This window comes from Schistocerca gregaria, chromosome 7 (assembly GCF_023897955.1).
Source record: "Schistocerca gregaria isolate iqSchGreg1 chromosome 7, iqSchGreg1.2, whole genome shotgun sequence".
NCBI classification, from domain to species: domain Eukaryota; kingdom Metazoa; phylum Arthropoda; class Insecta; order Orthoptera; family Acrididae; genus Schistocerca; species Schistocerca gregaria.
This window is the reverse complement of record NC_064926.1, coordinates 213,240,579-213,266,450: the sequence shown is the minus strand read 5'-3', so window position 1 is coordinate 213,266,450 and position 25,872 is coordinate 213,240,579. Positions and strand designations below refer to the sequence as shown.

Here is a 25,872-nt window from a genome sequence, read left to right as displayed (position 1 = left end):
TGAGGTCATTAGTCGCATAGAACTTAGAACTAATTAAACCTAATTAACCTACGGACATCACACACATCCATGCTCGAGGCAGGATTCGAACCTGCGACCGTAACGGTAGCCCGGTTCCAGACTGCAGCGCCTAGAACCGCACGGCCACTCTGGCCGGCGCCTATGTAACACAACAAGTGTCTGGCGCAGTTGTTAGATCATTACTGATGCTACACTGGCGGGTTATCAAAATTCAAATATTCAAATGTGTGTGAAATCTTATGGGGCTTAAATGCTAAGGTCATCAGTCCCTAAGCTTACACACTACTTAACCTAAATTATCCTAAGCACAAACACACACACCCATGCCCGAGGGAGGACTCGAACCTTCCGCCGGGACCTGCCACACAGTCCATAACTGCAGCGCCCCAGACCGCTCAGCTAATCCCGCTCGACTATCAAAATTCAAGTGAGTTTGAACGTGGTGTTATAGTCGGCGCACGAGTGATGGGACACAGCGTCTCCGAGGTAGCGATCAAGTGGGGATTTGCCCTTACGACCATTTCACGAGTGTACCGTGAATATCAAATCCGCTAAAAAATCAAATCTCCGACATCGCTGCGGCCGGAAAAACATCTTGCAAGAACGGGATCAATGACGACTGAAGAAATCCGTTCAACGTGACACAGGTGCAACCCTTCCTCAGATTGCTGTAGATTTAAATGCTGGGCCATCAACAAGTATCAGCGTGTGAACCATTCAACGAAACATCATTCACAAGGACTTTCGGAGCGAAGTCCCACTCGTGTACCCTTGAAGACTGCACGACACAAAGCTTTATGCCTTGCCTGGGCCCGTCAATATCGACGTTGGACTGCTGATACTGGATACATGATGTCTGGTCGGCCGAGGCTCGTTTCAAATTGTATCGAGCGGATGGACGTGTAATGGTATGGAGACAACCTCATGAATCCATGGACACTGTATGTCAGCAGGGACTGATCAAGCTGATGGAGGCTCTGTAATGGTGTGCGACGTGTGCACTTGGAATGGTATGGGACCCCCCACACGTCTAGATACGACTCTGACAGGTGACACGTACGTTGCATCCTGTCTGATCACCTGCATCCATTCGCGTTCACTGTGCATTCCGATGGACTTGCGCAGTTCCAACAAGACGGTCCGACACCTCACACGTCCAGAATTGGTACAGAGTGACTCCAGGAGCGCTATTCTGAGTTTAAACACTTCCGCTGGTCCCAAACTCTCCTGACATGAACATTATTGTGCATCTCTTGGATAGTTGCAAAGCGCTGTTCAGAAGAGATCTCCAACCCCTCGTGCTCTTATGCATTTATAGTCAGCCCTGCAGGATTCATGGTGTCAGTTCCCTCCAGCAACTGTTTCGGACATTAGTCGAGTCCATGCCATGTCGTGTTGCGGCACTTCTGCGTGCTAGCGGGAGCCCCACATGTTATTAGGCATATGTACCGATTTCTTTGGCTCTTCATTGTAGTTGACAATTAGAGAGCAAAAAATTATAACACTCGGCGGACGGGGTTCATCGTTCTTTGCTTCAAGAAGCTCTTTGTGTTACATTAGCAGGCATTGAGAACGTGAAGAAATTAGCGGTACCAGTTGTAAAATTTCATAAGTCGGACGTATTAATTCAGTGTCAGTAGGCAACAATTTTCGACATAACCGAAGGAAGAGTATGGAGACTACATACCAGGTACAGAACAATAAAACCGGAATTTGGTTGCAATAATTACACTCTGTTGTTTGAAACTGATAAACAATATTTTATTCAAAATAACCTCCATTGCTGTATATACATTTCTCCCACTTCTCTTGCAGGCTATGAATGCCGAGCCGAAAAAACAGTTCCTCTTTTGAAGCGAACCAATCAGCGAGTCATTTTCGTACATTTTGATGTGAATTGAAGAGTTTTCAACGAGAGCGAGTCACAGTGATGCAAATAAAGGATACTCGGACAGAGCTAAGTCTGGAGAACAAGCCGCATACCCTAGTATTTCACAAATGAACGCCTCGATCGTTACCTTGTTCTTTTTGCTGTGTGTGATGCGGCGTTACCATGGAGCAATATGTGTTGCCTTTTTCCATTTCCCGATCGTTTTCCACTCAATGCTCGATTTATATTGATTATTTGCTGTTGATAGCGATCAGTGTTAACTGTTTCACCCGGTTTTAGCAGCTCATAATACATGAACTCCTCTGATTCCACTGAACACAGAGAATTGTCTTCATTCCAAAGCGATTTGGTATTGCAGTGCATGTCGATGGTTTGCCTGGATTCACCCAAGATTTATGAGTTTAGAATTGTCAAAATATATCCATTTTTCATCACCTTTCACTATTAAATGGAGAAACGACGAGCAGCATTTCACAAGTGGTCTTTCGATTTGCTTGCCGTCTTTCATTCAGTTCATGCGGAACTCATTTTCCTATTTTCTGCATCATTCCTTTAGCCTCACATTCAATTGTTCCACAAATTCCTGTTGAGTTTGAGTATCAGCTTTATCCAATAAGACCTGAAATTCGTTGCCTTCGAGCTTTTTCAGTGGTTTCCCGCGCTCTTCGTTTCTCACGTCAAAATCACCGCTTTTGAATTTTTTGAACACTCGAAACACTGTGTTTTACCAAGATCACGTTCGTCGAAGGCTTCGACAATCACTCGATGCGATTCTGGAGCAGTTTTCTTCAAATGATAACAGAAAACCAATGCTATCCGGAAATCGTAGTTCGTAGGCACAAAACTCGTCATGTTTACGAGTTTGAAACAGATACCAGTGAATGGTACTTGGGTTATAATGTGTTGACATTCGTCGTCAGCCGTTACAGGACGCAGAATGCGCCGCAGACTCGGTATCAAGGGCCCTACAGCGACGACTTGCACCATATGTAGGGAAAATCCTGATTTAGTAGTTTTCTAACCGAGCTCTTGATATTCATACAGGCGGTGCCCTTTAATTTTCCTATTGGTGGCATCTATCTTACATCTAGTGATATAAACTTTTAAATCTTTACATTTATTTCCTAGCCATTCCTGCTTAGCCATTTTGTACTTTCTGTCAGTCTCACTTTTTAGACGTTTGTATTCCCATTTCACCTGCTTCGTTTTCTGGAGTTTTATATATTTTCCTTTCATCAGTTAGATTCAATAGCTCTCGTGTTACCCAAGGATTTCTTCGAGCCCTCGTCTTTTTACCAGCGTGATCCTCACCTGCGTTCACTATTTTATCTGTCAAAGTTACCTATTCTTCTTCTACTGTAATCCGTTTCCCTGCTTTTTCAATCGTTCCTTAATGCTCCCTCTTAAACTCTCTGCAACCTCTGGTTCTTCAGTTTATCTAGGTCCCATCTCCTTAAATTCGTACCTCTTTGCGGTTTTTTCCGTTTTAATCTTCCGTTCGTAATCGATAAATTACCTGGTGAGGAAGATGTATGAGGCAGGCGAAATACCCACAGATTTCAGGAAGAATATAATAATTCCAATGCCAAAGAAAGTTCGAGCTAACAGGTGTGAAAAATACCAAACTCTCAGTTTGATATGTCACGCTTGCAATTTTCTCAGAGGCAGCAATGGATATGGAAAAGCAGCTGAACGGAATGGACATTGTCTTCAAAGGAAGATATACGATGAACACCAACAAAAGCAAAACGAGGATAATGGAATGCATGGGAATTAAAACAGGTGATGCTGAACGAATTAGATTAGGAAATGAGACACTTACGCCTGCCGCTGTGGCCGCGCTTCAGTCTGGAACCGCGCTGCTGCTACGGTCGCAGGTTCGAATCCTGCCTCGGGCATGGCTGTGTGTGATGTCCTTAGGTTCAAGTAGTTCCAATTCTAGGGGACTGATGACCTCAGATGTTAAGTCCAATAGTCCTTAGAGCCATTTGAACCATTTTATTGAGGCACTTACAGTAGTAGATGAGTTCTGCTCTTTGGGCAGTAAAACTATCGATGATAATCGAAGTAGAGAGGATCAAAAATGTAGACAGGCAATGGCAAGAAAAGCGTTTCTGAAGAAGAGAAATTTGTTAATATCAAGTTTAGATTTAACGGTCAAGTAGTCTTTACCAAAAAGTATATTCAGATGCGTGTGAATTCCTAAGGGACCAAACTGCTGAGGTCATCGGTCCCTAGACTTACACACTACTTGAACTAACCTAAACCAACTTATGCTAAGAACAACACATACACCCATGCCCGAGGGAGGACTCGAACCTCCGGCGGGAGGGGCCGCGCAATACGTGACGTGGCGCCTCTAACCACGTGGGCACTCCACGCGGCACCGAAAGTATTCGTATGTAGTGTAGCCATGTATGGAAGTGAAACATGGACTATAAATAGTTTGGACAAGAAGAGAATAGAAGCTTTTTAAATATGGTGCTACAGAAGAGTGCTGAAGATTAGATGGGTAGATCACGTAACTAATGAGGAAGTACTGAACAGATTTGGGGAGAAAAGAAATTTGTAGAGCAACCTGTGTAGAAGAAGGGATCGGTTGGTAGGACACAGTCTGAAGCGTCAAGGGGTCACCAAGAGTGGGCGGTAAAAATCGTAGAGAGAGAACAAAAGAATATAGCAAGCAGAATAAGAAGGATGTAGTTTCCAGTAGTTACTCGGAGGTGAAGAAGCTTGTACGGGATGGAGTAGCATGGAGAGCTGTATCAAATTAGTCTTCCGACTGAAGACGACAGCAGCAACAACAACATGTGTCCTTCATGAGCCCTGTCTGGTTCGGATGCAATACTGACGATCAATACTTAACTACTGGTCGATCGAGTGTTTTCTAAGCTATTTACTTTATTGAGTTCCAATGAATCTGTCTGCCGTCTGACCTATATTGATCACTGGCGATTACTCATTCCCAAATTCATATATATTCCACACTTTTAAAACCTCAGCTCATCCCGACAAGTCTCACGACTCCAATCCCACCCTCGCGAGGATTGCCGGCTGATTACAGATATTACGAAATACAAATCCGCTCTACGAAACTTTTGCTGACTTTCGGCCAATCAGCCTCAAGAGCACAATTTAGCCATCTCAAATTTCCTGATTACGCTCGAATTTCACTGAAGAGCCAAAGAAACTGGTACACCTGATTCTGGGCGTCGCATCGTTCTGTTGCAATTTACCAAGTCTTTTGGAATGCCCACTGGATATGAATGGATGAAGGTGATCAGATAGGATGCTTACGTACGTGTCACCTGTCGGAGTCGTATCTAGACGAATCAGAGGACCCATATCACTTCGACTGTACACGCCACGTACCATTACAGAGCCTCCGCCACCACACCCGTTGAGGTCTATCTGCTCGATACAATTTGAAACGAGACTCGTCCGATCAGTCAACATGTTTCCAGTCACCAACACTCCAATGTCGGTGTTGACGGTCTCAGGCGAGGCGTAAAGCTTTGTGTCGTGCAGTCATCAATGGTACACGAACGAGCCATCGGCTTCAATAGTCCATATCGATGATGTTTCATTGAATGGTTCGCACGCTGACACTTGTTGATGGCCCAGAATTTAAATCTACAGCAATTTGTGGAAGGGCTGCACTTCTGTTGCAATTCTGTCACGTTGAACGATTCTCTTTAGTCGTCATTGGTCCCGTTTTTGTTCGATCTTTTTCCAGCATTAGCGATGTTATAGATTTGATGTTGTACCGGATTTCTGATATTCACGGTACACTCGTGAAACGGTCATGCGGGAAATTCCCCACTTGGTCGCCATCTCGGAGATGCTGTGTCCCATCGCCCGTGCGCCGACCGTAACACCACGTTCAAGCTGACTTCAATCTTGATTACCTGCCATTGTAGCAGCAGTAGCCGGTGTAACAACTGTGCCAGACACTTGTTGTCTTACATAAGCGTTGCCGACAGCAGGCCCGTGTTCTGGCTGTTGACGTAACTCTGTAATAGAATACACATGCCTACCAGTATCTTTCGCGTTCCAGTGTAGTTGGTGTGAGATGCTGCTTCGTGCCCATCCGGTGAAAAGTTTATTTTCTATAGGATATCATGAAACAGCTAACATCCTGCACAAATCGCTTGTGTTTGTAACAGCCAGGTCGGCTCACAAGGGTACCGCGTCTACTTGTCAACAATGATTTTGTCAAATTTTAAGGTAGGTATATCGAGGCCTTGGCCAGAAATGAGTGACAGATGCGGGAGCTCGGGACGGAAAAGCGTTTAGAGAAAACAGCATTTTGGGAGCGGATCGGATGAAGCATGAGCCATTTATGTTACTGTAGCTTCTAGGCAGCGATTGGTGCAGCGGAAAGATTACAGAACGGTAATCCGAGGGTCGTGGGGTCGACTCACTTTGCTGAAACTTAAGCCATTTACAATTATTACCTTACTTACACTGCACAAACCAAGATAATGCTCTATTTTCTTATGTGACGTTATGAAACCCTATTCGAAGGAAAACAAATTTCTTTCGTTAATTGACTCTTGGGAAGGATAAACGGATTCACAATTGTACGACGAGATTATTCAAGATGACGAAATGACGAAGGTTTACTGTCTCGCAGTATTAAAGTGGTTCCCCTCACCACTCCCTGAAAACGCACTTTGCTGGTCCAACCCTGCAATGTCCAGTTTTGCAGCCACCTAAAGAACTTGTTTAAAAAGCTTCTAAACTGGTTCTTACCTTGTAGAGAGAATGAAGAAAATAACATTCCTGAAATTATATTAGAACAAATAAGCCCTCGGTCACAAATATTAAGCCAAAATTGACCAGGTTTCGACGCTACTATGAGCATCGTCTTCAGAATTAGACTAACTGTTCTAAAACATATTGGGTATATAATACATTAATAAAATTAAAGTTTGTACTGACTGGAAGAAGAAGCAGCACTTACAAGTCACATATTAAAAAAGATCTGCCGGCCGGAATGGCCGAGCGGTTCTAGGCGCTACAGTCTGGAGCTGCGCGACCGCTACGGTCGCAGGTTCGAATCCTGTGTGTGATGTCCTTAGGTTAGTTAGGTTTAAGTAGTTCTAAGTTCTAGGGGACTGATGACCTCATAAGTTAAGTCCCATAGTGCTCAGAGCCATTTGAACCATACTTACAAAAAAAATGTGTTATATATCTAATATGTTTTAGAACAGTTAGTCTAATTCTGAAGACGACGCTCATAGTAGCGTCGAAACCTGGTCAATTTTGACTTAATATTTGTGACCGAGTGCTTATTTGTTCTAATAAAATTCTGACATTGTCACTGAACCTTAGCAGCTATGTTCAAAGTTTTAACATTCCTGAAAGACCGCATGAATTGTACGTTACCAGCTATACTCGGCAATATCTGGCGAAATGATGCGTTACATGTGCTTTGCTGCCAATCTGTGCGATAAGAGAGAAAATTTTATGAATGTATACCGGTAACTTAACTCCACCTGAACAGGCCTTCAAGGCGCAATGACACCGACCGATCGCCATGTGATCCTCGGACCACAGGCGTCAATGGATGCAGATACAGAGGGGTATGTGATCATCACACCACTGACCCGGACGATGTCCATTTTCGTGATCAGAGCCGCTACTTTATCACTCAAGCACCTCTTCAGTTGGTCTCACAAGGCCTAACTGCACCCCACATGCCAACAACGCTTGGCAGACCGGGGCGGTCACTCATTTGTTTTTGTGTAGGAAATTTGAACAACCAAGTAACAGTAAAAACGCGGGGATTATAATGTGTGCAGGACTTCGAAAAAATTACTGCTTCTCCTGTTTTTACGTTTAATGTTGCCCCAGCATGTGAAAATCTCAACTGTAAAATAACATAACTATCTAATTTTATACAAAAAGTTCATGTGTTCGCCTTACTATTCCTTCCTGGAACCTTTTGTGCCATTCCAAATTTTCCTTTGCATTTCAGTTCATGAAAATATTAATAAACGCAATATACTGACCATTATTTCAGTTTATTTGCACTGTAAGCAACGTAAAAATATGAAATTAAAGAAGTTTGCGCATAGAGAGACTAATAGACTACATTCTGATTATCGTTCTGTACTCTTCCGCCAACAGCTGCCCGGAAACTAAAGCCTTCTGACTCGCGCTAAAATGCTGCTTTTTGTAGCTGCTTGTCCATCTGGAGCTGTCACTCTGTCACTTATAATTCCATCCAAGTTCTGAGTATACCATCAATTTGGTTAAAATCGGTTACGTCGAGTTGATGCGGTCCCCTTGTCAGACCATCACACATTCAACTTGCTTTAGGGAAAACTGGCCCGTTACCCCCAAGTTGGAGAACCGTCTCGTCACCTGGAAACAGAAAAGCCGACACTGTCGTCCGTAATATCGACCAGAACTAGGCGACCGGTGCGGATAGGAACTGATACGCTACAATGACTTTATTACCAAGTGGTTTCGATTATCTGATCATCTTCAGGTATCGTACATTATGTTTGTGTCGTCAAATGAAATAAGAAAACCATCCTGTATCACCTCCTTCAAATAGTAAAGTGCAGTACATAGTCAGTTGTGTAAAGCTATAAACAATTTTATGACATCAAAAGACGATCCTATGACCGAAACCTTTAGATAATGAAGATTTATTTTGTTAGCACCTCTTGATGGTGCTGAAACATGATTTTTTAAAGTATTTACGAGCTGTGGGCCACCACGTTTAAGTAGAAACGTAGTGGCCACTTTGGGGCACAGCAGCACCACTAGCATCTAGAGAACCACTGCCCAAGAAGGCCATTCACGTTCGTCACTTCCCTCGGCTCCATCCCTTCGGATCCTCCTAACGTAATTGCCGTTATGTTAATGTGTTCATCTTTCATTCTAATTTAATATTTTTTTTGATTTTCAAAGCACTACATTCGAACTTTTATTACCGTATTTATTTTTACAGTATAAAAATGAAACTTTAAAAAAAATTAGTTTTAAGTCATGTTAACACTGCACTTCTCCATATATACTTCTTATTATTAATTTACCTGAATATTAAATAAAAGTAATGAATGAAAGAAAGATCACTGAAAAACAATCAAACTTGAGAAATTTATATGCCAGACTAAACGACACAGCAAAGAACAAATACATAAATTACGAATATGAAATATAAATTTGTATGATGTTGTGTACTAGTACTATGTGTCACGTTCTTCAATAGTATTTGTCATTGGCAGTTACATCACAGTATGCATTATAACAGACTGCTTATAATTTGCGTAAATATGGTTATTCGTAAGTAACTCTGTAGTTTCGGGAGTTGGATGAACGTAAACTGCAAGACATACAGAAACAAGACACTTATCAGTAGACAGAGCATCTTCAAGTTTTTAATTCACATTGCAGGTAGTCAACGTTGGGATCGCTTGTAACGTCGTAAACACCAATGTATGTACGCATTTCATTGAAGTTACTGCGTGCTGCCTGATAAATTTGTTCACTGCACTGCCTAGCTGCAGGTGCGAACTAATTCGATTTGAGAATATGGAGCGGATAATTTACTTACGTCAGGGATGGCCAAAAGTTCTGCGAGCGTGAAGTGTGAAGTTCCGTCCCCTCGCGACATACTTTTCGCACTACCACGCCACGCTGTCTGAGCATAGAGAGGGACAAGACGGTGAAACAATGAACGCGCCGCATAAAGTTGTGCAAGGACCTCTAAACGTCTTACATGCGGTTTGGTTTCACGTTCCATAATAACGTAGATCACAAACAAAATAAATACAATTCCTATCTGCTGCAAACTGTTGACATACAGATAGATGCAGTCAATTTTGCAGAAGTTTGTCATTTGGGTTGCCGGGTAATCGGTGTTCAATCCGCTTCATAATCGGAAAAAGCTTTCACTCATGGTTGTTGATAGAAACAATGTATCACGTTTGCAATCTCACTATATTTTCTTTAGCGTTAGTGGGCTGTGGGTAGCATACTTTTTTTTAATTTTAAGTTGCCATACGAGTTTTTTCTTAGAGTCATCCTCAGCCGATCAGATTTAATTTGTTTCTCACACTGCAACCTCTTACTGTGGGTAATGTGCAGTCAGGTCCACTTAAAGTGAGATGTTTGGATGTTCTGATTATCGTTCGTGCTTACCTTCTTTCTTCAGAAGCCCAAGAGCTGCGGATGTTAAATCGAAAAATCTTTCCATGCATGCCCCTTAAGTTAACCAAAGTTATTTTGAGTAATATATATCATCTCCATACTCTTCCTTCAGTTCCGTCAAAACCTGACGATGAAATTATGCGTGCAATTTCAGAAAATTTACTATTCGTACCAACAATTTCATCATCTGCATTTAGCTCGAAGTGCTTCTTGACGTACATAACAATGAAATTTGTACAAACGATCAGTCGATCGTTGTAATGTTTTATTCTTTCATCGTCAACAAAATCTTTGAATTCTTTCTGTATGGTGTTGTAATGCCATTCGATTGCAAATTTTCTGTGGCCGCCGATTATGAGATTGCATAACAGATACTGAGAATTCTCATCCTATTAACTTTTGAAAGTTGGGGCGATAGGTCGTTAGACTTCCTCTTTTCTGTACAGGCAACCAGTGGCTCTATAAAGTTTCTTTATGCCACAAAGTAGCTGAGAACCCGGCGTTGCAAGAGTACTTCTTAATTTAAATCTTCTATTAGTCCCTGCCCTCCTTCCCCCTCCCTTCCCTTGTCCCCTCCTCCTCAGCCATCCATCTCCTTCTTCCTCCTACCTTCTTTGTCAACCTCCTCATTTCGCCGCTCTATCTGTCCACCTCTTTCTCCTGCCTTCCCCCCCCCCCCCTCTCACTCTCTCTCTTCACGTTATCACCTCTATATCAATAGGAGCTTGCTGGTTCTTAACCATGCAGTATATCTTTCGAGATAGTAACTCGTAAGTGTAAGAAATTAGGTTGAAATCAATTCATGAGATTAGGTGGAGCTCTTTACTCGTTGCTTAGTTGGCGTAAGCAGATGTCACACATATCTGATATACGTCACACATATTTTTATACGTGGTTCACTTGTAACTCGAGAAAATTTAGCCCTGTAGTTTCGTTTCACTCACCTCAATGTTTATACCGTCACATCCCCTGAACTATGTGTCATATTATCATATAATTTTGCTCCTACATTCAGTACTGTCTGCAAAACGTGCCGCGAATTAGTTCGTACTAAAGAAGTTATAGATTAGTATGTCATGCCTGATGAGCAGTTTTATTGCATGAATAACGGAAATGTAAGAAAAAGTTTTGTGAAGGTTTGAAACTATGTGAAAAGTTTGTTAAAGGTCAAAGAACAGAGGAATAAAATCTGGATATTCGCGCGTATTGGGCTTCCCTTCTTTTTCATTCCCAACCACGTTCATAGGTAGGTGGCTCTTACCCTCACAGCAATTCTTTACAGATAGTAGGTGATACGTGTACCACGTTCGACTAAAATCGATCCAGTGGTTTAGGAGGGGATGTGAAACATACACTCCTGGAAATTGAAATAAGAACACCGTAAATTCATTGTCCTAGGAAGGGGAAACTTTATTGACACATTCCTGGGGTCAGATACATCACATGATCACACTGACAGAACCACAGGCACATAGACACAGGCAACAGAGCATGCACAATGTCGGCACTAGTACAGTGTATATCCACCTTTCGCAGCAATGCAGGCTGCTATTCTCCCATGGAGACGATCGTAGAGATGCTGGATGTAGTCCTGTGGAACGGCTTGCCATGCCATTTCCACCCGGCGCCTCAGTTGGACCACGTGCAGACCGCGTGAGACGACGCTTCATCCAGTCCCAAACATGCTCAATGGGGGACAGATCCGGAGATCTTGCTGGCCAGGGTAGTTGACTTACACCTTCTAGAGCACGTTGGGTGGCACGGGATACATGCAGACGTGCATTGTCCTGTTGGAACAGCAAGTTCCCTTGCCGGTCTAGGAATGGTAGAACGATGGGTTCGATGACGGTTTGGATGTACCGTGCACTATTCAGTGTCCCCTCGACGATCACCAGAGGTGTACGGCCAGTGTAGGAGATCGCTCCCCACACCATGATGCCGGGTGTTAGCCCTGTGTGCCTCGGTCGTATGCAGTCCTGATTGTGGCGCTCACCTGCACGGCGCCAAACACGCATACGACCTTCATTGGCACCAAGGCAGAAGCGACTCTCATCGCTGGAGACGACACGTCTCCATTCGTCCCTCCATTCACGCCTGTCGCGACACCACTGGAGGCGGGCTGCACGATGTTGGGGCGTGAGCGGAAGACGGCGTAACGGTGTGCGGGTCCGTAGCCCAGCTTCATAGAGGCGGTTGCAAATGGTCATCGCCGATACCCCAGGAGCAACAGTGTCCCTAATTTGCTGGGAAGTGGCGGTGCGGTCCCCTACGGCACTGCGTAGGATCCTACGGTCTTGGCGTGCATCCGTGCGTCGCTGCGGTCCGGTCCCAGGTCGACGGGCACGTGCACCTTCTGCCGACCACTGGCGACAACATCGATGTACTGTGGAGACCTCACGCCCAACGTGTTGAGCAATTCGGCGGTATGTCCACCCGGCCTCCCGCATGCGCACTATACGCCCTCGCTCAAAGTCCGTCAGCTGCACATACGGTTCACGTCCACGCTGTCGCGGCATGCTACCAGTGTTAAAGACTGCGATGGAGCTCCGTATGCCACGGCAAACTGGCTGACACTGACGGCGGCGGTGCACAAACGCTGCGCAGCTAGTGCCATTCGACGGCCAGCACCGCGGTTCCTGGTGTGTCCGCTGTGCCTTGCGTGTGATCATTGCTTGTACAGCCCTCTCGCAGTGTCCGGAGCAAGTATGGTGGGTCTGACACACCGGTGTCAATGTGTTTTTTTTCGATTTGCAGGAGTGTACATACACACACATAAATGCGCACATCCATTATTAACATATGTATTGATAAAGAGTGACTGATAAACACCAGTGACAGCAGATTTCTGCGGAAATGAAAAATGTCATGGCTATCGCAAAATGCTGCGTCAAATTCCGGAAAAAACAATGTCGTATCGTACTGCTACATGAAATGTCGCACTGTAACTAGTAGTTCCGAGAAGCACAGAGCAAAAGCCAAGACTTGCCGAGGCAGGCAGAGGCTTGGGCGGAAGACGTGCAGCACATAGTGCCCGTGTAAGATTTTGTACATCATGGCCGACTCTTGTGTACTTGCTCTAACAAGCCTGCACTTAGTGCTGCTCTCTACCACGACGCCACGGTGTGTATTACGAATCGGGACTTGGAATGTTGCTCCTTCCACTGATATGTGTAAATTTTCTGCAAGTCTCGTAGTTTTCGTGCAGTCTCGTTCTGAAGCCCTGCAAATACTTAAGAATAACCCTGCAATTCAGTGATGAAATGTTCTCAAGTTATTAGCAGAGTCAAGGCGTCGTTCTGTGGCAATGTTTCGACAAGTTTCCTACTCGTCAAATGGTTCAAATGTCTCTGAGCACTATGGGACTCAACTGCTGTGGTCATCAGTCCCCTAGAACTTTCAACTACTTAAACCTAACTAACCTAAGGACATCACATACATCAATGCCCGAGGCAGGATTCGAACCTACGACCGTAGCAGTCGCACGGTTCCGGACTGCGCGCCTAGAACCGCGAGACCACCGCGGCCGGCTCCCACTCGCCATCCTCAGTCAATTTTTCCTGTTCACGTCCAGTGTGTATCATTGCAGAAGCTGGATCGCAGGCTCCTCTGCCTCGTCTGCAACGGTTGGGCCAATCGCGCGCCTCCGGAAGGGGTGTCACGGACAGTGATGACAGAGTGGGAGGGGGGATCGCGGACGGTGGTGTGGGGAACTCCCTGAAGATGACGAATAGGAAACTTGTCGAAACGTTGCCGCAGAACGACTCCTCAACTCGACTAATAACCTGAGAGAACTTCGTCATCGAAATTCGCCAAGGAAGCCTGCATTCCCGTATAAATCCAGTTTTTCACACAAAGCTATTTTTTCATACAATGAAGGCTTTCAAGATCGGATGGTACTGTTGTTGATAAATCTTCCGGGTTATGTGGCCTTGGTCCATGGAATTCTTCTATTCCTAACGTTTCTTTCAATACTACGTTGGACATCTTCCCAGGTATGGCTGGTCCTGTTGACTCAGGGAGGACTCAGCAGGACCAGCCATACCTCTGAAGATGTCCAACGTAGTATTGGACGAAACGTTAGGAATAGAAGAATTCCATGGACCACGGCCATATAACCCGGAAGGATTATCAACAAGCAAGTTAATTTTTGTTTGATTTTGTTTCGGAAATCTTGTTGTTCATTCCCTACTCACCTTAATCTAAGTATACACACACCTGGAAAATTACGGATGGCAATTTTTTCTAACAACTTATTTAATTTATTTTCGATTGACATACATAATTTTTGGCATCGGGGCTTACGCCTGAGTAACAGAGTTTAAGTAAGCGCGGTGTCTTCACGCAGGTGGTGACGCAGGACGCTCAGGAGGTAGAGGCACCACCCAGCTACGAGTCAGCGGTGGGCGAGCCGGCGCCGCGCTACTCCACGCTGTTCGGCTCCCAGCTGCGGCTCGACTTTCTGGCGACGCCTCCCCCACCGCCCCCGCCACCCCCGCCACCTCCGCCGCCGGTGCCGCCCGACGCCGACTCCTGCAACCTGCACGAGGTGACGGCTTCGACCGCGCTGCTCGTCGCTTCACCGTCGTGCTGCGAAGACTGCCGGAGCAACTCGTAGCCTAGCGAGCTACGCGTCGCGTTATTTATTACTCTGCACCAGCTACTCACAGCTCTTCTGCATGGACTGGACTGACAGCTAGACGTTCACCAGCAAAGCTGGGAGCGATCCGTGGACTACACTGTAGGAGAGGAAGGGGTGCTGCTGGAGTATCCCCGGCTTTTCACGGAACGATCACAGTCGGAATTTTAAGAGCACACATTCAACCGACATAAGCGTATTCCTGAACGACGCAGTCTATACCTCGTTGTCGGGGCTCTCCTAGTCTATTTTAGAGTACCTCACATGATATTCTCCTCAGTTCTCAGCAGAATGTCCTGAAGCCTACCGTGTCACGGAAATTATGACCTTTCGGCAGTTTCTTCAGGTTAGGGAACAAATGATAGTTCGAAGGGGGCAGGTGAAGTCAGTATCGGAGAGGTTCGTCCCATTATAAACGTGGGGCTTCAACTTGGCAGCCGCAATTTGGGATGTTTGTGAAAGTGAAGTGTCGTACAAAAAAAGGAAGACTTTGCCCAACTATGCACGGAATTTAATCTTAATAACCTCCTTCAACTGGTCGAGTAGGCAGTTGTGATACCCCCTGGTTTTATTACAGACCCGAGGTAGGTAATCAAGCAAGATTTGTCCAAGATGTACGTCGTTTCTTTATCACCTCATTTTCGGGTGCGGAACTTCTTCGATCGTGGGTCGTACTACGGGGTCGTTCCTGCTTTTGGCACCTTAAACATGGAGCCAGGTTTCGTCTTCAGCTACATGATTAACCAAAAAAGTCCTTTCTGGCATCATATAGGCCGAAACAGCTGCGGGCGTTGCGACTCATGCAACATTGAAACATTTCAGCGCCGACTTCGCTGAAAGCTTCCTCATGCTTAGGATATAACTAATGATGAAACCAGTTAGGCCCGGATGGATATCCAATGTCTCGCCTAACGTTTTGTTAGATACCCGCAGGTCATTAGTAACCAGTTCAGGGACAACATGACTTATTGTCGAGTCTACTGAGGTTATGGGATGCGCATTGCAAGCGTTCAACATGAATGGTGAATTGTTTGGTGTTCAAAAGAGACACCCATGGTCTCAAAGTGCAACAGGATGAACGCATTTGCAGTAGTGTTTATAGCATCTAAGTGTGAATGTCGTTTGGAGGTTATCTTGGAGAAACGAAAACTTCATGAAGCCTCTTGTGTCTTTACCATCTCACATTCTATCTAAAATTCACGATACAAGCCCAAAATACGTGTGATATTTTCACAAGATATGAAGCATTCATATGGTGGTAAGTTCATTTTTCAGTTGCAACTCTAGCGAGCCAAAGGCGTGAACTTTTCAGTCCCCTCCCCCTTCTACATCTACATCTACATCCATACTCCGCAAGCCAACTGACGGTGTGTGGCGGAGGGTACCCTGAGTACCTCTATCGGTTCTCCCTTTTCGAAACACTCTTAGTGCCATGTGTCAGACGGACGTAGTATCTCTGTTCTCTTTTCACTATATCGCTACTTGTAATACCGTAGCTTACTGAGTAGTTGATTGTAGGACACCATCCCACCAAAAGATCGAATTCTTAAGGAAGATGGAGGTGCTCCTGAGGAGAAACATACTGAGGGGTGTACGAGTCACTGTGACGTCACCGACAGCTAGATCCAGCAACTAAATCCCATATGAATGCTTCCCGTATTGCATATGATGAACACGCTGACACTTGGTGCTCGCCGTTACAGAACGGGTGGAATGAAATTTCTCTTATTGATAATGAAATGATTTTCGTATATTACAAACGACACATTTGCTTCGATATCTCGAAAGATAAAAATGTTTCGATTATTGACGACATTTTGCGTATCACACTTGATACAATATTGTTTCGATATCCATAATGATTTTGAAATATCAGGGGCGCTATAAGTAAAAGGAATCGCAGTCTATATTCTTGGAGAGAGTGTATAAAATGCACCGCGCTGCTATCTCAATCTCTGCAACACAACTGATGCTGTTGCTGAGAAGACCTCATCCATTCAGCTGATTTATGGTAAGTCTTATCGATGGTACTCAAATACTACAGTCACTCTAATTTTAGAGTGTGGCCAATAACCCATGTACCGCGTTGAGAAAACTGTAGAGTGCGTAGGTAATCAACATTTGAGTTTGTAATGTAAAAGGAAACCTCATTATATCTCAGAGTACATTACTCCTAGGAGGAAATGAACACAAACTATTCCTGGAAAGTAAGTTTCCTCTGATGAATATCTGAAGAAAAATCGTATGTTAATTACTAGGGCAATAGTGAAAACGAGTCTCCGATATGTAGACCATCTGCAGAGAACAATGATTTTCTTCTGTAACTATAATAAAAGAATTGCGAAAATTCAAATTCATAGCGAGAAGCTCCGTCATTAGCCGTGGGAAGCTCCAGTGATCAATCTTAGACTGTTGTGTTTGAAAACGGTAGCAAGTCATGTTAAATACAAGTGACAGCAAGTTGAGACGGGCAAAGAACTTCCAGACTTCAGAAGTTTAGTTGTACAACACGTATAATTTATCACCAGTATTTGCTGAGATGTAAACAGAGAAAAGTATTAGGAACGAGAACGGCACGGTTTGCTTTAGCATCGCCCTCGTCATTGGCTGCTTAATTCGAACCACCTGTCGTAGCGGTGTTAAGTCGAATAGCTATGAGCATCTATTCTGGAAAATAAGGCTATTGTCGCAGATCTAACAGATCCTTTTTAGGATAACCGTAATACGCAGAAGCATTATTGGTCGATTAAAGTTAGAATTTCAGTTAAAGATGCAAGATTCTAGTAAGCAAGAGGTGTTATGCGAGGTTTAAGCGGCTCTACGATCTTGATTGATGACAAGAATAATATCATAACAGAAATGAGTATCGCAGTTGCTTCAAATCAACACATTCAGGAGGTGTGATGGTATTATAATGAGAAACTTGTGAAGCATTGTTTTTATTTACTCATTCGTACATTCGCGATGTAAGTTAAGTTTTGTACAGAAATTATTCGAGTATTGTAAATAAAATGTCTCTTTTGTAAAGATAATATTTTGAATAAAAGATGTAAATTAAATAATGTACTGTGTGCTAATGGAACAAGGTACACATTCTGATAGACTACCTGTTGTTTTATTGTTGATTGTGTGTGTCTATGTTATTTTCTTCCACTACCTGTAAATGGAACTAGAGATGAGATGTTACAGAATTAAGACCTGTATTTCGGTTTCCGTCGACTGGTAACAACAGTGTGGAGAACGATGTTCTGCGTAGCTTGGACAGACATTCCCATCCACGCATTCACAAGGAAGTCCTGAGTGCTGGTTTCAATGTGATACAGGAACGCTGAATATAAAAGCACGTAAAGAGTAAAAAATTTAAGCTGCGAGCTCGCAGCTCAGCTTAGGAAACTTTTGTGGCAAATCCTTCAGAAATATTGCAGGGCAGGCCATGTGTGTGTAAGTGTGTGTGTGTGTGTGTGTATGAGACTGGTGTATTTTCAATTCGAAAAGCTGAATTAGGTGAGACTGTGCCAGACGCGCACTAGCATTCCTTTAGAATTGTTGGAGATGAGTAACGGCTAGTGCAGTTAGACGGGGCGGTACCTTTGGATTGTGCCCTTGGCTTAGCCATTGCGCTCTGTCTCGTCTTGACGTTGAACTCTGAAGGGTGACTGAATTAGAGTTTGCAGTAAAACCATAACATTTAATTTACAAACCTCTCAATGTAAGACTGCTGGAGGAATTTAGTAAGTATTACAGTGCTATTTTCTCGGCCAGTTTCGGGTGAAAAAATGCGGAATTTGTTGTGGGACACCGTCGGTTATTTCCGCTTCGGCGCTCAATGTTTCATGAAGTGCAGATAAGCGGCGCTATACATACAGGGTGTTTCAAAAATGACCGGTATATTTGAAACGGCAATAAAAACTAAACGAGCAGCGATAGAAGTACACCGTTTGTTGCAATATGCTTGGGACAACAGTACATTTTCAGGCGGACAAACTTTCGAAATTACAGTAGTTACAATTTTCAACAACAGATGGCGCTGCAAGTGATGTGAAAGATATAGAAGACTACGCAGTCTGTGGGTGCGCCATTCTGTTCGTCGTCTTTCTGCTGTAAGCGTGTGCTGTTCACAACGTGCAAGTGTGCTGTGGACAACATGGTTTATTCCTAAGAACAGAGGATTTTTCTGGTCTTGGAATTCCACCGCCTAGAACACAGTGTTGTTGCAACAAGACGAAGTTTTCAACGGAGGTTTAATGTAACCAAAGGACCGAAAACCGATACAATAAAGGATCTGTTTAAAAAATTTCAACGCACTGGGAATGTAACGGATGAATGTGCTGGAAAGGTAGGGCGACGGCGTACGGCAACCACAGAGGGCAACGCGCAGTTAGTGCAGCAGGTGATCCAACAGCGGCCTCGGGTTTCCGTTCGCCGTGTTGCAGCTGCGGTCCAAATGACGCCAACGTCCACGTATCGTCTCATGCGCCAGAGTTTACACCTCTATCCATACAAAATTCAAACGCGGCAACCCCTCAGCGCCGCTACCATTGCTGCACGAGAGACATTCGCTAACGATATATTGCACAGGATTGATGACGGTGAAATGCATGTGGGCAGCATTTGGTTTACTGACGAAGCTTATTTTTACCTGGACGGCTTTGTCAATAAACAGAACTGGCGCATATGGGGAAGCGAAAAGCCCCATGTTGCAGTCCCATCCTCAAAAAGTACTGGTCTGGGCCGCTATTTCTTCCAAAGGAATCATTGGCCCATTTTTCAGATCCGAAACGATTACTGCATCACGCTATCTGGACATTCTTCGTGAATTTGTGGCGGTACAAACTGCCTTAGACGACACTGTGAACACCTCGTGGTTTATGCAAGATGGTGCCAGGCCACATCGCACGGCCGACGTCTTTAATTTCCTGAATGAATATATAGATGATCGTGTCATTGCTTTGGGCTATCCGAAACATACAGGAGGCGGCGTGGATTGGCCTCCCTATTCGCCAGACATGAACCCCTGTGACTTCTTTCTGTGGGGACACTTGAAAGACCAGGTGTACCGCCAGAATCCAGAAACAATTGAACAGCTGAAGCAGTACATCTCATCTGCATGTGAAGCCATTCCGCCAGACACGTTGTCAAAGGTTTCGGGTAATTTCATTTAGAGACTACGCCATATTAATGCTACGCATCGTGAATATGTGAAAAATATCGTACTATAGAGTTTCCCAGACCGCAGCGCCATCTGTTGTTGACAATTGTAACTACTGTAATTTCGAAAGTTTGTCTACCTGAAAATGTGCTGTTGTCCCAAGCATATTGCAACAAACGGTGTATTTCTATCGCTGCTCGTTTAGTTTGTATTGCCGTTTCAAATATACCGGTCATTTTTGAAACACCCTGTAACATCTACATGGATACTCTGCAAATCACATTTAAATGTCTGGCAGAGGGTTCATTGAACCACCTTCACAATTCTCTGTTGTTCCAATCTCGTATAGCGCTCGGGAAGCATGAACGCCAAAACTTTGCGTACGAGCTCTGATTTCCCTTATTTTATCTTGGCGATCTTTCCTCCCTATGTTAAGTCGGTGCCAACAAAATATTTTCGCATTAGGAGGAGAAAGTTGGTGATTGGAATTTCATGCGGAGATTCCGTCGCAACGGAAAATGCCTTTCTTTGTATGATTTCCAGCCCAAATACTGTGTCATTTCTGTGACACTCTCTCCAATATTTCGCGATAATACAAAATGTACTGCCTTTCTTCGAACTTTTTCGATGTACTCCGCCAGTCCTATCTGGTAGGGATCCCACAACGCGCAGTAGTATTCTAAAAGAGGACGGACAAGCGTAGTATAGGCAGTCTCCTTAGAAGGTCTGTTACATTTTCTAAGTGTCCCGCCAATAAAACGCAGTCTTTGGTTAGCCTTCCCCACAACATTTTCTGTGTGTTCCTTCATAATTGTAATACCTTGGTATTTAGTTGAATTTATGGCTTTTAGATTAGGCTGATTTATCGTGTAACCGAAATTTAACGCGTTCCTTTTAGCACTCATGTGGATGACCTCACACTTTTCGTTATTTAAGGTCAACTGCCACTTTTCGCACCATTGCAATATCTCTTCTAAATCGTTTTGCAGTTTGTTTTTATCTTCTGATGACTGACGACAGCGTCATCTGCAAACAACCAAAGACGGCTGCTCAGATTGTCTCCTAAATCGTTTATATAGATAAGGAACAGCAAAGGTCCTATATACCTTCAAAATGGCGTCTGTAACAGAGGTGCGTTCCAAGCAAAGAGCTATCATTGAGTATCTTTTGCCAGAAAACCAGAGAACCGCAGATACTCATAGTCACTTGCCCTGTGACCAAGCAGTAAACTAAAGCAGGGTGAGTCGTTGGTCGAGGCGTCTCTCATCATCGCAACAACGTCGCACGTTCCTATGCGATCTTCCACGTGCCAGTTGGCCGCACACAGCTGTGACTGTTACGAACTTGGAACGTGCGGACACTCTCATTCGAGGTGACCACAATCAAACATCTCGTTGCTCAACTGGTCGCTTCTGTTGGTAGCGCTGATACACTCGTCCACCTGTTGGGGTGCTCAAAAGCGTCTGCCCGATAGGTTCCACGTCGCCTACAGAAGGCATAACGATGATGATGATGATGATGTTTGCACTGTTATCAGCGCCTGTACAAATTCCCAACCATTGCTCAGTCCAATCTCGCCACTTTCATGAATGATGATGAAATTATGAAGACAACACAAGACATAAAGTACAGTGGAGGGCCATCTGTCCTGCACTGCTTGCGCGTTACATGGCTAATGGCGGCAATTTGCTGTCGAACATTGTCAGAGGCGATGGTAAATGTCACTTCGAACCGGCAACAAACTGACAATCCATGGGGTGGCGCCACACCAACACCCATCCAGAAAAAGTTCAAAGCTGCACCCTCAGCCGGTAAAGTCAAGGCGGTGGTCTTCTGGCAGTCTGAAGTGGTTATTCTGTTCGATGTCCGCCCTCAAGGTGCGACAATTATCTCTGAAGTGTATTCTGCTACCTTTAGAAAACTAAAGAAACGACTTCAGAATGTTGTTCGCCACAAAAAAGTCAGAACACCGGAGAGGAGCTCACAAAACTTCATTGGACTGCTCCTCCTCATCCACCCTACATCCCGGATCTCGCACCTTCCGACTTCCGTCTGTAAGGCACAATGAAGGATGCATAACTCGGGAAACAAGACTTGGATGAAGGGGAGCTTATAGATGCAGCGAGACGTTGGCTCCGACGTTGACCAGTAGAGTGGTAGCATGGGGGCATACAGGGCCTCGCAGTAAGGTGACGTAAGGGTGTGGCATGAAACGGAGAATGTTGGTGGTATGTTTTTTGGTGGTAAATTGCTATGGGACCAAACTGCTGAGGTCATCGGTCTGTAGGCTTACACACTACATAATCTAACTTAAACTAACTTACGGCAAGGAAAACACACTTACGCATGCCCCAGGGAGGACTCGAACATGCTGCGAGGGAACCACGTAAACAGTGGCAAACCGCCTCGAACCGCACAGCTACCTCACACGGCGAAAATGTTGAAAAATAGTGTTTTGTAGCCGAAAGAATGCCGAGTAATATGGTCCATTGGAGTTCTGAATAAAATGAACCTGCTTTTAAAACAACATTTGTTGCATTACTTGTTCAACGTTCCTCGTAGACTGCAGCTGCTTTCCAGAGCCCTGACTTCAGCATCACTACTCAATATAAAAACACGTGCAAATTATTTATGTTTTATGTAAGTAACAAAAAATTTATTTTAGCGTATCGTTAATGAGTAACTATTTATTTAAAATGTACGGTGTTAGATGTAATTTTGATTAGCATTTGAGAGCGATTTATATTGGGACTCTTTTAATAAATGTTTTCTAGTTGGTTCAAAAGTTGTGATACGGAAAAGATGTTAGTCACAGCCAATTGAAAGTAAGCTGAAGGAAGTAAGGCAGGGGGGGGGGGGGGAGGGGGGGAGCGTAGGGGAAGGGGGAGAGCGTACTAAACTGGGATTGGGTTGTCAAGAGGAGAAGAACCTGGGTTTTAGGCTCTGAAGAATGAGGCGCTCAGACCTCAGGACGTGAGTTTTTGTGACTTTGGTGTGATTTATTTTCGGGCGGCAAGTGGCCCCCTAGTGTAAATGTTACTGATTACTTCGCGAGTCCATCATTTCTTCACGAGTGAGAATGTAGAGTAACCTTAAAACATTCACAGTGACGAGTGTTCACACATATTGTATAAATAACTGTCTCATCACTTAGTCGTGAATTGTAAGGAACGCTTTGATAATGCTCTTGTGAATTTGGCTACTAGCTAGAGTTTACTGAGATGTCTGGTGCCAGTACTACAGTTATATTTTCAGTTAATAAACTGCTGAGCTTCAAAGATATTGCTGGATATTACCTACCTCGGATTTGTTAACAGTTGTAACCTAGGGTAGTACAAGCCCGAAAGAGCAACTTGTAATCCACCGAACGTGAACTAAAGTACGTATAAAAGGATAAAGAGAAATTACAAATACTTAATGGGCCTTGCAAAGTCAACTTCACGAGTATTATTGAACATCCAGAGGCTTCATTACGAAGGTAGGTACGTACAGGGTGTTTCAAAAATGACCGGTATATTTGAAACGGCAATAAAAACTAAACGAGCAGCGATAGAAATACACCGTTTGTTGCAATATGCTTGGGACAACAGTACATTTTCAGGCGGACAAACTTTCGAAATTACAGTAGTTACAATTTTCAACAACAGATGGCGCTGCAAGTGATGTGAAAGATATAGAAGACTACGCAGTCTGTGGGTGCGCCATTCTGTTCGTCGTCTTTCTGCTGTAAGCGTGTGCTGTTCACAACGTGCAAGTGTGCTGTGGACAACATGGTTTATTCCTAAGAACAGAGGATTTTTCTGGTCTTGGAATTCCACCGCCTAGAACACAGTGTTGTTGCAACAAGACGAAGTTTTCAACGGAGGTTTAATGTAACCAAAGGACCGAAAACCGATACAATAAAGGATCTGTTTGAAAAATTTCAACGGACTGGGAATGTGACGGATGAACGTGCTGGAAAGGTAGGGCGACCGCGTATGGCAACCACAGAGGGCAACGCGCAGCTAGTGCAGCAGGTGATCCAACAGCGGCCTTGGGTTTCCGTTCGCCGTGTTGCAGCTGCGGTCCAAATGACGCCAACGTCCACGTATCGTCTCATGCGCCAGAGTTTACACCTCTATCCATACAAAATTCAAACACTGCAACCCCTCAGCGCCGCTACCATTGCTGCACGAGAGACATTCGCTAACGATATAGTGCACAGGATTGATGACGGCGAAATGCATGTGGGCAGCATTTGGTTTACTGACGAAGCTTATTTTTACCTGGACGGCTTTGTCAATAAACAGAACTGGCGCATATGGGGAAGCGAAAAGCCCCATGTTGCAGTCCCATCCTCAAAAAGTACTGGTCTGGGCCGCCATTTCTTCCAAAGGAATCATTGGCCCATTTTTCAGATCCGAAACGATTACTGCATCACGCTATCTGGACATTCTTCGTGAATTTGTGGCGGTACAAACTGCCTTAGACGACACTGTGAACACCTCGTGGTTTATGCAAGATGGTGCCAGGCCACATCGCACGGCCGACGTCTTTAATTTCCTGAATGAATATATAGATGATCGTGTCATTGCTTTGGGCTATCCGAAACATACAGGAGGCGGCGTGGATTGACATCCCTATTCGTCAGACACGAACCCCTGTGACTTCTTTCTGTGGGGACACTTGAAAGACCAGGTGTACCGCCAGAATCCAGAAACAATTGAACAGCTGAAGCAGTACATCTCATCTGCATGTGAAGCCATTCCGCCAGACACGTTGTCAAAGGTTTCGGGTAATTTCATTCAGAGACAACGCTATATTATTGCTACGCATCGTGGATATGTGGAAAATATCGTACTATAGAGTTTCCCAGACCGCAGCGCCATCTGTTGTTGACAATTGTAACTACTGTAATTTCGAAAGTTTGTCTACCTGAAAATGTGCTGTTGTCCCAAGCATATTGCAACAAACGGTGTATTTCTATCGCTGCTCGTTTAGTTTGTATTGCCGTTTCAAATATATCGGTCATTTTTGAAACACCCTGTAAGAGCCAACTCGAAACAGAGTCCTGGAATAGACGACACCCATTACATTTATTGATAGCTCTTGGAAAGCCAGTCACGCAAAACTATTCCACATGGTGTACAAGATGTGTGAGACAGACGAAATACCCTCAAATTTCAAATAGAATCTAGTAATTATAATTCTTAAAAAAACAGGTACTGATAGGTGTCAATGTATCGAACGATCAATGTAATAATTCAAACTTTCAAAATAATGACCTAATTATTAGCGCAAGAATGAAAAGCAATACCGAGTGTATAACTAGTCTTCGAAGATACATTAAAGAACGGCAAACCTACGACTTCCTTTCCGCACTACTCTTTGAGAGTTGCGCATAATACCAAAATATGATCCAATTTCTGCTTACCGCTATCGTTTATACGCTCTGTAGCTCTCTCTCTCGTATTTCTACGATGAAAGCAACTCCATGAAATCTTAATACATGTCTTAACATCCTGTCTCCTCTTGACAGTGTGTTTAGCACATCTGTTTCCTCGCTGATTCAGCTGACAACCTTCTCATTCTTACCAGTCCACCTAATTTTCATAAAGATTCTATAGCATGGCATATCAAAGGCTTCGATTCTCAGTTCCCTCACAGACCGAGCTGTGCTCCAAATGTATATTCATAGAAATTTCTTTTTCAACGTTTAGCCCAGTGTTTCATAGAGGAACACTTCTTATCGCTAGGAATTACCTATTTGCTTATGCTTGTCGGCCTTGTATGTCCTTCACGGTTCCTCCGTCGTGTATTACTTTGCTTCCAAGGTAGTAGAACTCACCACTTCGTCTACTTCGTGTTGCCGGCCGCGGTTGGCTCGCGGTTCTAGGCGCGCAGTCCGGAACCTTGCGACTGCTACGGTCGCAGGTTCGAATCCTGCCTCGGGCATGGATGTGTGTGATGTCCTTAGGTTAATTAGGTTTAAGTAGTTCTAAGTTCTGGGGGACTGATGACCACAGC

The 25,872-nt window shown here is 44.2% G+C and overlaps 1 protein-coding gene across 2 annotated transcripts in view; it reads left to right on the top strand.

Moving 5' to 3' along the window:
• The window catches only part of LOC126281635 (uncharacterized), a 185,466-nt gene extending 167,643 nt beyond the window's left edge, over positions 1 to 17,823 (top strand). For both annotated transcript variants that reach the window (XM_049980766.1, XM_049980765.1), the window contains one exon: positions 14,427 to 17,823. In XM_049980766.1, coding sequence (XP_049836723.1) covers positions 14,427 to 14,696 — 270 coding nt within the window. In that variant the 3' untranslated portion in view covers positions 14,697 to 17,823. The remainder of the gene's footprint in view (positions 1 to 14,426) is intronic.
• Positions 17,824 to 25,872: the final 8,049 nt, after the last annotated feature.